Here is a 16950-nt window from a genome sequence, read left to right on the forward strand (position 1 = left end):
CCCCTCCCCTCAGGTCAAGAGTCTGGGTGTCATCCTCGATAGCTCACTTTCCTTTCACTCCCATATTAATAACATTACTCGGTCTGCTTATTTCCACCTCCGTAATATTAACCGTCTCCGTCCCTCGCTCACCCCTCACTCCGCTGCTATCCTTATCCACAGTCTTGTCACCTCCCGCATCGATTATTGCAACGCACTCCTCTTCGGTGTCAATCAGAAATTTATCCATAAACTCCAACTCGTCCAAAATTCTTCAGCCCGGATCATCACCAAAACACCCTCCTTTCACCACATCACCCCTGTACTCCAGCAACTCCACTGGCTACCGGTTAAACATCGTATCGAATTCAAAATACTTCTGTTTACTTTCAAAGCCATCCATAACCTTGCTCCTCCCTATCTTTCTGACCTGCTTCAAATCTCTGTTCCCTCTCGGTCCCTCAGATCCTCATCCTCCCTTCACCTCTATGTGCCCTCTGCCCGTCTCACCACGATGGGATGCAGAGCTTTCAGCCGCTCTGCTCCCAAACTCTGGAATTCACTCCCACCCAACATCCGTAATATTGACTCCCTCCCTATTTTCAAGGCTCATCTCAAAACCCATTTGTTTAAAATTGCTTTCAATGTCTAATTCTCTCTATTTTATTATTTATCATTTTACTTATGGTTTTATTGTTATGTGCTGTGTTCTATTGTTTTTATTGTGAAGTGTCCTTGGGTGTTTTGAAAGGCGCTTGAAATAAAATGTATTATTATTATTATTATAAGATATGGATGTCGGGGAACTAGAGTTTCTTACCCCTGATCTAACTTGTGATTTTTCTTCTGACGATTTATCATCAGTATGGGAAATTTACATGACCGCTTGCACTACCATCATTGTGACCAATGTAAAAATGCTTTGGGTGAGGTAAAAATTGGAACATTTTACCAGGTTTTTTTTACTTTGAAGTGAGCAGGTCTATGAAAGTGATCTGTCTCTCTCTTGACTTTCTTCACTGATTTTAGAAGATGCAGCCCTTTGTGTCTCATTTTGTGGGAAAATGTGCGTGTTGGAAGATAAGAAAAAAAAACACTGGGATTGTCGTGGGTGGATTGGAGAGGATTTGGTCCTTGAAATAAAAGTACCTGTTCATCTGGGATTAGTGGAGAGCCGAGCTCTATTTTGGTCCAGCCGGGATATACTCCCACCACGCCCTGTGCCATAATGACTGCTTCTGAGTGGATATTCTGTACACCATCATACTGTTAAGTGAATGGTTCTCTGACGTGAAGCTGTGGGCTAGAAAGCCGATTATCCTCCTTGAACCAACTGCAAGAAAATGATGTTTGCGATTGGCCAACTCATACATGCATATGCTTGCATAATTCTGTTAATTACTAGTAAAGACGGTCTGAAAAGGACCCACACGCTGGATGAAACCAGATTACATTCAGGGGTGAATGACCATAATGGGACTTGGGCCTCAAGGAGAGTGGAGTGATAATAAATTGGGTCCACCACAGGTAATAATAAGATCAAACATCTATGACATGTTTAGATTCAATTTTCAGTCACAATTGTGCAGTGTAATGTCCTGCCATACACTTATGTACACACTGTCCGAGCCAATGAATCCACAACAGAGAGATGTCAATTACAACCGAATAACACATCGGGGTGCATGAACTTTATCTTGTAGTCACTGAATTCTTTGGGGGTCTGATCCACCAGGCCAGTCCATGGGATGTTCCCCAAGCTACACACTTTATTTACACATGGGTCTATGGTTTTCATTATACTGTACTCAATTTATCAGGAAGAATAATGTCATACCAAAGATATCATTATAATATCATTATTAGCACTTCAAAAATAAAATAATTCTCCCTGAGTCTGCAGTCACTAACGACAATGCAAACATCGTAGCGTATCATCAACGGTGATTGGTCAGTCATAAAATCTTGAATTCATTTGTAAGAAAGTTTAAATGTGACATTGCACAATGAATTTGAAACCCACACAAAAAAATAAATAAAAAACAATGTTGATAATATCTGCATATGATATACACTCTGGTACCCAATCGCCAGCTTCTGTGGTTATGCGGGTAAAAAGCACCTTGATAAACCGACTCAACCCTAGACATTGCACCACAATTTAATTAGCGCACGATTCAAAGAACTGTCGGCACCTTATTGAAATAAAGCAGATGGCGTGGCCCAATTATCGGGGGCATTGAATAGAATCCTTGTAATGAAGGAAGAAGCAGGCCTTGCGGCTCACAAGTCAACACCTTTTCATAAACTGTTTATCTGGTCCTTGTTTGCCTTGGGGCATCTAATTGTCTCAAAGTACATTTCATAAAATGAGTGTGATGAATTTGTTCATAACGGCAGCATATTTGTTTTTGAGTATGTGTATATGAAATTCTTGTGCTCACAAATTGGCGCAGACAAAATCCTTATACATTCATACATTCAAGGACGAAGCAAACAACAACAAACCCCTCAAGAAGAGTATTTGTACCATCAAAACAAAAATCACAGTAATTTAAAACAGATTCTTATCTTACAGACAGTGTATTTTAGGTGTTCAATTACCTGACATGTTTCGGCGTATCCTTCCGCCTTCGTCAGAGTGTCAGAGGGACACTCGTATGAAGGTGGAAGTATACGCCGAAACATGACAGGCAATTGAACACCTAAAATACACTGTCTGTAAGAAAAGAATCTGTTTTAAATTAGATATCAAGTAGACAGGATGAACTTCATATAACAAAAATGATAGTATTTCCCATTTTTTAACTGTGCCATGTAAATTTAGATAGATTGCTTTGCTAGATGTAAAAAATGGACTGGCAAACACACCAATTGACAGACTTTTCTCCATGAACTCTTGACATAAAGTCAATTTCAATATGAGTTTAAAGATTACGAAAGATAACCCATGTATAAATCCCATTGGACTAAAAATCATATGTTGGGTGAAAATCTATTGACAAAAAGCATGACCATGAACAGTCGAGCTCAGGGGCTCACTGGTTAGTCTACAGATTTTCTGATAAAATGGCTGCTTTTTCTGGTTGTTTGCGTGTATCCTGAAAACTTTGCTTTTGGGGGGGTTTAGCGTAAACAATCACTATATTACACGACATTTACTTAGGTCCCCTGGCAACAGGCTTAAATTGTCTGAATGATCAGCAGTGGTGTGTAAATGAAGTTGTGAAAATACAAATTGATGGCCAGTCACTTTAAATGCTCAGACTTCCCGCAATATCACTTATGTCAACAATGTTGCCGTGAATGGTCCCACTCATTCTATATAGTGCTGTAATCTGCTGTATGCTGGAGCGACAGAGTCCCCATTGACAGCAGGTCAAGCAAATTTATTGACCGCAACCCCAACTCTCAGTTTGGACTTCTCTTTGTTTCTACGTTGCCCATAGAATGCTGAGGTGACCCTGCCCAGTGCTGCCCGCCTCTGCGGCTTGAAAGACTCATTGTTTTGTCTTGTTGCTGCTCACAAAATCATTGGGTCTCTTTGTTTCCTTTGCAAACTTGTACGATGCCGAACCTCATTCTGTCGTGTCATGATCGAAGATGAAGTAGACAGCATTTTTTATTCCCGTGGCTCTGGAAAGCTTGCAAAAGATCTAGTCACATATTTCACTGTGGCTTGTTGAATAGATAACTATGGCATCATCGCAAAAATGCTGTACTCCAATCTTCTCTGAGGCTACACGTATTAGTTTTCTTCTCTCCAGCTCTGTAAATACACGTGCACCGGACCCTCAATCCCGAGGCGTACTCATCCACTTTAGTGCATACATGTGTTTGCATATGCCTATTGCGGCACATCTGTGTGCTTGTGTGAGAGATAAGCCTCCCATTAGCTGAGCCAGATCATCACCTTTCCATGATATGGGGACAGTTTGACAATATGCAATTAAAGCCCCTGAAGATGTGAACGGCGCCACTAATGAGTGATGATAAGGGGAGGGCGTAGAAGTGTTTGGAGGATCTGGGAACGACGGGTTTCAGGGCAGTTAAAGCACTCGCCTCCACTTCAGGAATCAAGCTTGATTAAGGAAAACAAGTGAGAAAAGGAAGGATCTACGGAAATAGGAATGGTTTTGAGCTCCAACGAAAGGACATTTTATCATTCTGCAAATTCACTGCTTCAGCCTGTTTGACTGACACATGAATGTCACGTAGTCACGGGCGATGAGGTTAATACATGTCAAATCAATAATTTCAGTGCAGTGGCTCAAGATTTTCGAAATTAATAACATTCTCTGGTTTAATCCTCAAAAAATGTCATTACTGGGTTTTCATATTTAGTGGCTTCCATGTCGCTGTAATTTGAATGTATTAACTCAGCACATGTTGACATTAAAAGTAATCACTTGTGAAGACTAAAACCAGATTGATAATCCTTGAGTCTCAAGTGGATTTCAGTTCACATGCCAAAAAAACTGTGCTTTCTCTGGCGCTTTATTGGATGACTCGATAGCATAATTTGGTCAATATAATGTTTGTACGCAATTTGGAGACAAGCAGTTAGCAATGATTATCTTTCACTTCTCATATGACAATGAATTAGTCTTATAAAATTATCTTGCTGGTGTGGAAGAGTGTATCATAAAAATGATGCTGTGAATTATAATGACTCAGAGTATCGTGTCAAAATCAGAGTCTCTGTTTCTTGTTTTTTTTTTTTTTTTTAAGTTATGTCAGAGATATTCGGTCGGACACTGCGAACAAAGGCTCGCACACAGGAAGATTGTGTTTTACAGCCGGCAGGGGACGCAGTCATTCATAACGACGCCCAACTTCTGCAGCCCTCTGCCAAGCTATTTATGGGGAGTAAATGCAAATTTCAGTGATACATTAGTAAAAAATAGTCTTCTTGATTTGAATACCACGTCCCTGGATGTCCATAAGCACCAACAACAACAGAACGTAGACATTTTAATTAGTTGTCTTTCCCTGAACCGATAGATTTGTAACCTGGCTAATGACCTCTTGATATGAAGGAGTTTACCCAGTCCTCACTTATGTTCTGTGAAGGAGTTGACCAAGTACTTAAATCAGTCCAAGGCCAGATCTCCTACATTAAGATGACAGGTAACAGGCTGTGTCTGTTCACCTCAGATTGACCCCAGGTTTCTCTGTGCTTCCATTGTGGGCTTTGTGTTCGGCGGCTAACTAACCTTGAAACTTTGAAATATGATAACTTCTATTCTATCTATTCTCTATCAAGTTCACTGAGAGAGGACAACATTACACAGGTGGCATTTGTCAGACTTGACACAACTAAAGTGTCATTTCAATAAGTAACATTCATTTGTATTTGTGTCGTGAAATAAGTCCTCAAGTAATGAGTTTTCACTGAACTGCTTAAGAGGCCCAGTTCACTTCGGTTTTTAGTCCTAAATTTATATTCAATCTAACAGTGGCCTCAATCTTTTCATCTTTTCAGCCAATGCTCTGAGACTTACGGCATCCTATATGATTGCTTAGGGTTACAAATTTTTGACTACAATTCAGAATATCCAAATCAGATTTTCTTTTGAGCAACCCCAGTAGTCACGGGGCTTAGTTTGATCACCGAATCAAATAGCAAATTTCCCCATTGTGGGACAAATAAAGGTTTTCTGATTATGATTCTGTTTGAATCAGTGACCTATTGTTCATCCACCACAGTCGAGCATGGAATTGAAGTCAAACTATCGCTGCATATCAAAGAAAGAGTCAATGTGACGTGTTTCGCTGCCTGCACGTTGACTGGCATTTCAGGAGCTCCCGTCTCACTAGTTGTGTGTTCTCCAATGGGGTGAGTGTTGGCGAAGTGCTGTAGATGTTCATACGGTGTACATCACCTCAAAGTGTCAGTTTCGAGTTAAATTGTCGAGAAATGGTTTGTTGGTTTACGATTGTAAAGAAAGGCTAAGATGTGCTTGGTAGAGTATCTCCACTGTGCTGGCTTCAGTCATTTTGTCTCGTCTGGCCTCGGGGACCTGGTCTGGGCGATCTCCTGCTCTGAGATGCAGCCTCTCTTGTGGAGGATGAGTCACACAGCATCTTAGCAGTGTAATGTCTTCGACCAACCCATTCGAGCACAAGTCAATTTTTGGTAAAAAAGGTGGTGGGGGAGGAGGAAACACCCGTGGATATTTCTTTTTCGGCCAAACTGCACCACACAGGATTTGGCTGTGCGATTTAAAGCAATTGATGAATTGTTCATTAAGTTGATTAGCCGACAAGCCACAAAAATGTCCAAATACATCAGATTGATCATCGTGGGAAAAAGGGGAGACCAAAAGATTGCCTAGCACGCTATTTATTTATTTATTTATTTATTTATTTTTCTATTTGTTTATGTCTTCTTTATGTGTTGTGTTTGTTTGTTTGTTTGTTGCTCAGACCACTCTGAATGGAAAGCAAGCCGATTCATTCGTAAAACGACAGCAAAGCCAAACAAGCAGGACAGCATCATTGAGAATCCAGTCTCATCTCATATTTGTGTGACGAGAAAGAACAGAGCTCCTCTTTGTCCCATTCATATTTTACCAGAGCCACATCAGTGATCGTCAAATTTTCTACACACCATGTTCAGCCTTATTAAAACATGACAACATCCCACATGGTGTCAGATGCAGGCTAAGCGGATTGCTCTGTTCTCCGAAGAGTTATGTGTGTGTGCGTGCGTGCATGCGTGCATCTTTGGTCTCCATCAGGTGTGTCAAAATAATTTTTTGTCGCAGGCCACATTATAGTTATGGTTTCCTCTCAAGGGCCGTTATCAAATTGGGAAAACCATGAGAATGTTTCGTCTCCTCCACATATTACATATAGAGCGCACAAAAAATGAATGAATAACTCGTTTTCAAATCTGAAATCAAGAATAAAAATTGTTATTGTGGTATACATAATACAATTTACAATTTTGGTTCCGACTTAGCAAGCATCATGGCACTTGACATGCTCGATTTGCTTTCGCGGGCCGAATAAAATGATGTGGCGGTCCAGATTTGGCCCCTGGGCCTTGACTTTGACACATATGGTATACATGGTTTCATTTTTTTCTTTTTCTTTTTTTTCCATCCTTTCACACCCCCTACCTCCACCGCCTTTCAAATTGCTGCTGTGGACTGCAAATTTCCCCATTGTGGGATGATTAAAGTTTTTCTGATTCTGATCTAGGCTTGTGCCATCAACTCAGTCACATGAGTCAGACAGATATTGACAGTTGTTTTAGTTGCATTGCTCACGTGCTCTCTTCCCCAAACTCGGAGTTCTTACCTGTCAATCCTAGTGAAGATTTACTGCCATGAAAATTGGATAAAGGTTTAGGATTTACAAGATGGTCTCATTAGCCAGAAAATACCTTGTGAAGAAAGAAATACTGTAATTAAACTGTTCGTGTTTTTACCATAAACATGTGGATTCATGATAATCTTGTCACAAGCAGCTGGTGATACTATGATTGACTGGTGACTAGCCAATCATAGTTTGCAAAAACTCTGACGTTGCCCAGGCCTGCGAACAGGCCGTGCGCGTCACCAAAGCGCAAGAGACATTAGTTAAAGCGACAAAGTCATCGACACCACATTTAATGTAACAGGGCTTGCAGAACTGATTGTGAAGGCGTCCAGGTATATTTCTGACCCTGGTAACAAGTGATGGCTGAAATGTGATTGGTTAAATGCTTAAAGACGAAAACACATCTAGAAGCAGCACAACAGGGGAAAAGCAATGAAAAGAAGCAGAAAGACAATTTGGAATTATTTAATCAGCATTTTTGGAAAAAAATATATAATTAATCAGTCTGTGATTCAGATATTTTTAGGTCAGCAGAGAAGGCATTGCAGTTCTAGACGGCCCACCATTGCATTTTATGCCTTCCAACATGGATCCCGCACTGCTTCTTCTCCAGAGAGAAATGGAGTCGGTGGTTGCTGACGATAGTTGCGAGACCTGTTGTCGCTCAATACTTACTTACTTCACATATAAGACGCACTGGTGAATAAGGCTCAGGGTCATCTTTTGAAGGCAATGAAGGCTTTTGGGTGTGCCTTAGACAATGGAAAATACGATACATTTCTTGCGACAGTTTACAGTATACTGCACACTGATTTTTTTTTGTATGCAAGAGAGAGACCTTGCATAGCATCCCTTTTGTTTGTGGTACACTATGTGCCACGCTTGCTGAAGGAGTCTCTGGTCCTTCTACTGACAAAAGTTTTAGCAGTGACCACATGTGCAGGTTGCAGCCCTCTGCTGAAGGAAAGTTTAGGAATGTCACACGAGGCAATATCTGTCAGATTTATTTGCCTGAGAGGCCTTGTTTGAGCACCGCTTGTGCAGCGTGTCACAATCCAGCTTCTCATCGCCTCTCAAATGTGACACCCATCTTGGGTTTCACACTGTTTCATATTTTTGGTGAGGGGGCTTTACATTTACACACGCATTCCGGCACCAGCTGCACAAAACATAGTCTCTGTACACCTCAAGTAATGCCATCAGGCTTGGGTCTGTATGCCTGATTTATTCCTATTGACCCATGCACATGCTCAGGTCTGAGTTTGGCAGCAATAAATACAAGCAGCACATGTGTCTTCTCCATCTGGAAATAGTGTACTACACATCAAGACACCCAACTCTGTTTGGACTTATTGAATTGGATGATCACTCGATACGTTTTGCGTGCTACACAGACACAGAATATCGAGGTAAGATCCCTTGACGTAAGTATGTCAAAGCGAGCACACATAGATTCTTCAAACGGGTGGATTTGCGTTAATGAGCAAATGCTTAAAAAATGTCCCGTTGACACCCACAGTGCTGACTCACACTTCACATGAGGACATCGGGGACTTTGCAGAATATTTTGTTCCTGAGTAATGAAAGCCAGGTGATCACTTCCAGCTACCATCGAATCACACATTTCAACACAATGTTTTTATTAAACATGCCACAAAATGGTGACTTGAAAAGGGTTTGAGAAATTTCCTGGACACGTGATGTTGGAAAAATCTCATGTTGTCCGGCATCAGCGCGGCTTTTACTGTTGAAAGTGTTGCACATTAATTCAGCCATCCATCCATTGGTGGATGAGCTGAAGCTTAGGCCAGAAATGATGTACACCCTGCCATATTTGCCCGCCAATGGCAGGACACAAAATCAACCATTCACAATCGCACTCATCAGGAGATTTGAGAACTTTATTAATATAACATGCCTGTGTTTGAAATATGACTTACCACAGTAACCCTAAAGCCCAAAGGTCCACTTGCTTGAACATCCATATAATGCATATAATCTGTAAATACATATTGCTGGTGTCAGTTAAAATTGTTGCCCCTCTGAAATGATCTGTTTTCAGGAGGCCCCAAAAACAACACACTTGTTCATCCATTAATATTTCATCGTCAAAGAGAGCAGCCATGTTTAACACTGGGCAGTGATAATAATAATAATACATTTCATTTCTAAACACCTTTCAAAACTCTCAAGGACAAAAGGAAAGTAATTCGTTCAAAACAAAAAAATCTTTCCCACGTGTGTGGACTGATCAATAGAATGGATTTGAGAAAAAGAAGACCATTTACCAGGTTTCCACCCAATAGCAGTGATATATAGTGACAACATTAACGTCCGTCAGGGCACCTTACCGACCGTTGAATCAGATTAGCATGACAACCTTAACAGGTTGAGGAATTCAATTATTTTCTCCACCAAATATTTCTTCTTGTGATTACCAAGCACTGCAGATGTCAAATATCGGTTTCAAGTGAGATCATGCTCACCAGTTCAAAATCCACCTTGACGAGTTGTAACAGTTTTTCACATTCCCTGGACAATTTCCTTTTCCCTCTCTTCCCTCACGAGTCAAAGCACATACCAAAAACGTTGCATGCTCCACATACTTCCATTTATTCATAATTCAGTTTCCAAACCGCTTTAACTAGGGTCACGAGGGTTGCTGGAGCCTATCCAATTAATGCAACATTATTTTTTTCCATTTGACTTCTATGCACAGATCCTCCATCATTGGCCGCTTGATTTATTGTAAATCTTTCCTTGTCCTCTCCAAGTCGTCCAAAACATTAAATGATTTTTTTTTTCTTCAGAAGGGGCTTTTTTTTTGTTGAAATTAGGTGGTTAAATTGGACATGTAAAATGGTAGCACATTCTTAAGAAACCTAATGAAATAAATAAATAAACACAATTATATAAAAATGTGATGGCGGTTGTGAAACCCAAAAAAGCAGGCAGTTGGGAGCAGCAGGTTGTATTTGAGAAATTGTATTAAAATAAAGTCAGTAGGAACAAATTGACAACTTGACAGGGTGCAGAAAACACATGCACAGCATACAATGACCCGACACTGAATGGTCGTGCCGGGATTTCTTTTAACTGCCACTGATTGGAACGATCAACACCTGTGCGGCTGCAGGCAGGGCCGACAGCGCTATCCGTTGGTCGCCAACCAGATTGTGACAAGATTAGGAGTGGGCAACGATCTAATGGAATTATCATAAACCTTGCACCTTCAAAGTTACCTTTTCCTCTTGTCTCAATTGTTCGATTAGAAGCCTTCTGAAGATTTGAGAGGGCAGAAATTTAGATGTTTTTTCTTCTTCTTGTGAGCTAAATACATATAAGGAGTCAACTGGATATTACACTGTAATTGGTATCACTTTCTCTGGTTGCCTTGGTACTGCATTGCTGTGTGTTTCCTCGTCCTCCAGGTCTTGCACAGCTGTGGAATTACTGAATAGATTTTTCTTTATTTCTGAAGACTTTTAAACCATCATGTAGCACATAGGTCACATTTGTCAAGAAAGTTAACGTAAACTTGAATCATCGCTGCATTCTGTCCTAAACGTTTTGCATCTATTCAAGAATGTGTTTCCTTTTCAAAAACCAAAGGATGATTTATATTCAAATCAAAGTTGCTGGCTCGTATTAATCCGAGTCTGGTTTGCATGATGGAGGCACTGTATCCACGTCTTCGAAGACGATGATGTGGATTATTCTTTTTTTTTTTTATCCTTCTTTTTCACAACCATTATTCTTTCCCTCTTCAAAAACAAAACAAAAATGACCCGTACGTTTTCTGAACTCCTTTTATATTCCCTTGCATCAATGTCTATATACTGCTTTTTCATTAACATGCAGGTCCCGTTCAGGTGATTTCAGTGCGGACCGTACAAAAATGATGGGGTAACAGAGCCGTTACCCCATCATCTTTTTGTGAGGATTTTAATTACCACGGGGTATTCACACTTTTTGTCCACTTTGTACAGCTACAAACGTAGAGTTGGGAAAAAGTAATACCGTAGTCTGTGACCTGACTTTAACTTGAGTGGTTACACTCCCCCCCCCTTCAATAATTGTCCTGTAAATATTGACTAACCAATCACAGTTATCTTAATGTAACATGCTCTCAGTCGCCTTTTCTTCCCACGCTGTCTGTGCGCTGAATTTCAAATAGATTCTGGCACTTATCTTGTCTCGCTTGACTGTGGACACAATTATATCATCTTTGGCAGCCAGAAAATTCGCTTCCCTGTGTTGCTCATATGTTGCTGAAACATTGCACCCTGTAAATGGTGATCCTTTGGAACTGTAGTTTGAGATGAGGTTGCACAAGTTATGTTCCGTGGTATACAGTAAGTCATTGTCACTGTATACAACCAATACTTGACGCTAAATCTGTCTGAATAAATAAAGATGAGGTGACAAGAAATACACACATGCATAAATACACATAAATCTTGGTGCGAGAGGAAAAAAAAACAACAACAAAAACAGACAAGCTTCGTGCTACATGTACGACCAAATTCAGTGAAACAAAAATCGGGCCAACACAATGCAGATAATGTATTGCTTATGTGCAAGAGGGTCGACCTGAAAACGCAATCGAGTTGAAACCATCTGTCACGATGTGAAGAAACATCATGCAATTGTGATTCTTCCTTCAAAGTATTTTCTGGCGTCCATCCGTCACCAATCGGTCAAAATTATGACATATTTTGATCTCGAAGGAACACAGACCAACAGAATTGCTTGGCTGTCAGATGGGTGACCTTTGCTTTAAGAGCATTGTGCAGAACGGTTGTTGAGATTTTCTGCAGTTGAACATGTTTCAGTAGGGACAGAGGAAAAGGTCAATGTGCGCGCAAACAGAAATGGGGAAACTGAAGAATTGATGGCTCGGACCAGGCTGCATGTGGTGGGAAGGCAGCAGAGTCATTCAAGAGCCGCATGAACCGATCCTCACTCTGGAACCAATGTCATGGAAATGTTATAAAGGAAATGAAGATTCAGAAATTTGTGTCACAGTTGCCTCCAGTTTGGCCTGTTGCAGGTTATTTAGAATAATAATAATAATAATAATAATAATAATAATAATTACATTCACTTCATTGACCTTTACAAAACAAGACCAAGGCTTCAACTGAAGTGCATTTGACTGTGATTGCCGGCCACTTGCGGATTCATACGAAGATCAACATGACAGAATAGAAAACAAGAAACTGAACTTTGTTTATCTTTGTTTCTTCAGGTGCCCCTGGTTGGCCAAAGTGATCTCCCCTCTCGTTCCTCTCTACAATGGCTTTGTCTTCCTCTTCGTCTTGGCCAACTTCAGCATGGCGACCTTCATGGATCCTGGCGTCTACCCCAGAGGTTTGTGTGGGGCTGGCTCCTTAGAGTGGTTTCTTCAATTTAGATTGGAAATTGGACAGAAAGTTAAGCGCCCTGCTACATTCAAGTCAGGAACATTTGTATTGCTGTGCACTAGTTGCTTTCACAAAAACAGCTCTACGGCATACTGGCGTCGTACAACAAGCAACAGGAGGTGTCTTTGGTTGGTTTTTAGTTTAATCCATCTTTGAAAACCTACTTAAACTAAGATTGGTCGGTGGTTTTTGGAACTTCAATGCCTCCAGAAACAGACAACAATCTGGGTTTCAAGGTTCAACTCTCCCCCGTGGGGGTGTTTGTCATGCGCTTGTGAATCATAAGCGCCTTCCGAGAGGGAAAATGGTCCCTTCCTATATAGTAGTAATTATCTCAAGGCTGTGTGGTGCGCATTGACTTTCGGCAGAGGTCAGCGTGAGCAGTGATTGCCTGCACAATTTTATGAAACACACATAATGGAAGTATGAAGTCGCTTCCAATCTGTGTTTGATATTAGCAGGCTTGGCTCGTGTGTGATGTCCCCCCAACAACAAGACAACCCCCAAACAATGTTTATAAAGAGAATCACGGAAAATTAGTGGTATTCAGCTTTCTCAAGTTGAAAAGACACAGCTGATGTTACATCTTCAATTGGATCAACATGAGTCATTTTTGTCACGTGCTATTTTTAAGGAGATTTGCTCGGACTGTTACGTTTGACACAATGACTGAAGGAATATTGTAGCATGCACGTTTTTTGATGGCACATACATTCTCCAAACTCCCAGAGCGACGCAATACTATCGAGCAGAAAGATGGCAAGTACTTGTAATGAGTTTGCAGCATCTGCTTTTTGGACACTCCACACTCCTATTTTTCACCAGCAACTCATCATCCTGGAATGGAGCCATTGAGCAAAGCAGCAGCACTTAATGTTCCTGCATGCTCTCTCTCTCTCTCTCTCTCTCTCTCTCTCTCTCTCTCTCTCTCTCTCTCTCTCTCTCTCTCTCTCTCTCTCTCTCTCTCTCTCTCTCTCTCTCTCTCTCTCTCTCTCTCTCTCTCTCTCTCTCTCTCTCTCTCACACACACACACACGCCTTTTTGTTCTAGTGCACTTTATATCAATACATATAATATTAAGTATAATTTCTGTTGTTGGAATAATTCTTTGTATGACATCTGATCTGAGGTCAAAGATAATTTTACTTTTCCCTTTCTTCACTGTGCTCTTCCCATTTTGGGAATCCTTGGCTGCATAAGAATCACATGGCCAACGTGAAAAAGTTAACTTTCTGTTCAGGTGTAATAAGAATGACCGCTTTGGTGTTTGCCTGACGTACGTACAGTACAGTACATAGTACAGTACAGTACAGTGAGTGCATGCGTGCGTGCGTGCAGTACAGTACATACATAAACACACGAATAAACAAATAACTACAGAAACACACAAATAAACAAATACATAAATAGCACATTTTCCGGTGTATAAGGTGCACCAAAGTATCAGGCACAGCCCCAATGAATGGTGTATTTTCAAAAATTTGCCATATGTAAGGATTGTAAGGCGCACCTTCAATGAATGGAAAATGTTTTCCAAATATAATATATAAATATATTACATTTCACCATATATAAGGCACACCACATTATAAGGTGCTACAGTAGAGGCTATGGTTCTTCCACATGGGTGGAAATGGAGTCGATGGCTGCTGACAGTAGTTGTGAGACCTGTTGTGGCTCAATGTTACTTCACCTATAAGGCACAACTGCATATAAGATGCAGGATCATCGTTTCAAAAAATGAAGGCTTTTTTGGTGCGCCTTATACACTGGAACAACGGTACATAAATAAATACATTAAAAATTAATAAATAATAGGGTTGACGCCATGTTCTTGTGCGCACAGCGGACGAGGATGAAGACAAAGACGACGACTTTCGAGCGCCTCTCTACAAGAATGTGGAGATCAAGGGCATTCAGGTTCGAATGAAGTGGTGCGCCACCTGTCACTTCTACAGGCCGCCTCGCTGCTCGCACTGCAGTGTCTGTGACAATTGCGTGGAGGTGGGTGTGTTGCAAAGCACGCGTGTAAGAATGTCAATGCGTATTTGCACACAGTGTGACTCTTCGGCGATTTCCAACCTCCAGTGCCCTTGCAAATTTCCTCATTGTGGGATTATTAAAGGCTTTCTGATTCTGATTCACAATGCCCTGTGGGAAATTCTCCATAGCCATCTTCTTGTTTTAATCATTGTTCATTGACTTACGCAGATGGCATATTAAACATGCTGCAGGTGCACGTTTTTCATAATGGTCTGAACATATAAAGATGCGTGTTCATTCTGCTTATTGTGGTTCCCCCTACACAGCCCATGTGAAACTATCCCACCATTAAACATCCCTGGATTATTGAGTGTTTGCATTATGAAGAAAAAAAAATAAAACTCATTCCCATTCGCAGGACTTTGACCATCACTGTCCTTGGGTCAACAACTGCATTGGACGCAGAAATTACCGCTACTTCTTTCTCTTCCTGCTCTCTTTGAGCATTCACATGCTAGGAGTATTCACCTTCGGGCTGATTTTTGTGCTTCACCACCGGGAGAGGCTGGGAACCCTGCACACCACCATCACGTATCCTTTTTTTTAAACAATGCTTTTCCCATTTGTGCTGAGTTTTGATCATCCTTTCAACATTCATTTTGCATTGTGTTTAGGGAGCTGCTGTTTTATTGGCTTTAACTGTTGAATGCCCAGATTAGTGGTGATGAGTATCGCTGGACTTTTCTTTATTCCCGTCGTGGGTCTCACGGGTTTCCACATGGTGCTTGTGGCACGAGGTCGAACCACAAATGAACAAGTGAGCAGATGCGATAGATTCCTAATATTAAGAACTATCTTGGGGGTATTATACGGTTGACCTTTTTTTGTGTCATGCTTAAAACGTTTAACAGTTGATCCTGTATCATTCCTCACTTTATTGTGAACTATGACTAAAACTCAAAGCAGTTGGTGTGTGTGTGTGTGTGTGTGTGTGTGTGTGTGTGTGTGTGTGTGTGTGTGTGTGTGTGTGTGTGTGTGTGTGTGTGTGTGTGTGTGTGTGTGTGTGTGTGCGTGTGTGTGCGTGTGTGTGCGTGCATGTTTGAGTGTGATGAGTGTGAGTAAACTCTGAACAAGGTCTTGCGTTCCTCAGGTAACGGGCAAGTTTCGTGGAGGAGTGAATCCCTTCACTAAAGGTTGCTGTGGCAACGTGGAGTATGTCTTATGTAGTCCTCTGGGGCCAAGGTAAGATGCTCCGAGTTCTCGGACATTCGTGTATCGTTTTGAATTGTTGACGACTTACTTTTTAGTGCCCACTGGCAGTGTTATGCTTCACTTTGCTGACCAGTGTAGGCAGCATATGGCTTCAGTTCCAGCCTGAATGCAAGTGTATGTGTGACTTGTGATTGGCGACCAGTCCAGTTTACACCATAGTACATATATTTTCCTGTCCTTCATTTTTGTTGCAATGGTTCAAATCTTGGTGTTCCAGATCACAGTGATCACACATGTAATCTCATCTCATGCAGGTACATATTTGACCCTCGAAAAAAGCCCCACATCAAAATTCAACCTCCATTCATTAGAGCAGACCTCTCAGACAGGCAAATCACCATCAAAGTCAATGACAACGGCATCCATGGCACCATTGTCAGCTCCAAGGTGAGATTTTTGCAACTCAGTCTACAGTTTTTTGTTCACATACCTGTGTCTCCTTGATACCCATTCCTGTGTATGCCTTTACATTACTGATAAAATTATTCCTTGACAAAGATTCATTTACTTTAAAAGTGGTTGATGTATTTTATGTCTCTGACATAATATACAAATATTAAACATACATTTAACACCGACTTCTTATATTTTATTTTAATTTGATCCCCCGCCCCCACTGATTTCAAAGGAGTCACCAATTTAGCTGTCCGCTGTAATCCAGGCTCTTTGCAGAGTAGGGTTTTCCTTATCATGATAGCAGGGGCGGAGCTATCCACTGTGACGAACTGAAGGAAGATGCAGGGCCCCATTTGAAGATCAATTTTATTTCTATTTGCGTAGGCATCACTTCATCACGGAGCCGATGAACATGTAAATACGTACTGCTTATCAGAAAATAATTACGACCATGCATTGATATGCACTTTCAACAATGAGTTGGACAAAATGCCAGATTGCTCACGGCCATATTTGAAATGGTGCAGCGCAAATAAGACATACTTGATTGTTCAATTTTAGACAA

The 16950-nt window shown here is 41.0% G+C and overlaps 1 protein-coding gene across 3 annotated transcripts in view; it reads left to right on the forward strand.

Annotated features, from left to right (window-relative positions):
• zdhhc8b (zDHHC palmitoyltransferase 8b) overlaps window positions 1-16950 on the forward strand; it is a 58665-nt gene that overhangs the window by 35195 nt on the left and 6520 nt on the right. For all 3 annotated transcript variants that reach the window (XM_088994795.1, XM_088994797.1, XM_088994796.1), the window contains 6 exons: window positions 12560-12681; window positions 14581-14738; window positions 15136-15308; window positions 15432-15534; window positions 15868-15959; window positions 16244-16376. In XM_088994795.1, coding sequence (XP_088850921.1) covers window positions 12560-12681; window positions 14581-14738; window positions 15136-15308; window positions 15432-15534; window positions 15868-15959; window positions 16244-16376 — 781 coding nt within the window. The remainder of the gene's footprint in view (window positions 1-12559; window positions 12682-14580; window positions 14739-15135; window positions 15309-15431; window positions 15535-15867; window positions 15960-16243; window positions 16377-16950) is intronic.

Source organism: Hippocampus bargibanti, linkage group LG04 (assembly GCF_051943395.1).
Source record: "Hippocampus bargibanti isolate YZ-2025 linkage group LG04, ASM5194339v1, whole genome shotgun sequence".
NCBI lineage: Eukaryota > Metazoa > Chordata > Actinopteri > Syngnathiformes > Syngnathidae > Hippocampus > Hippocampus bargibanti.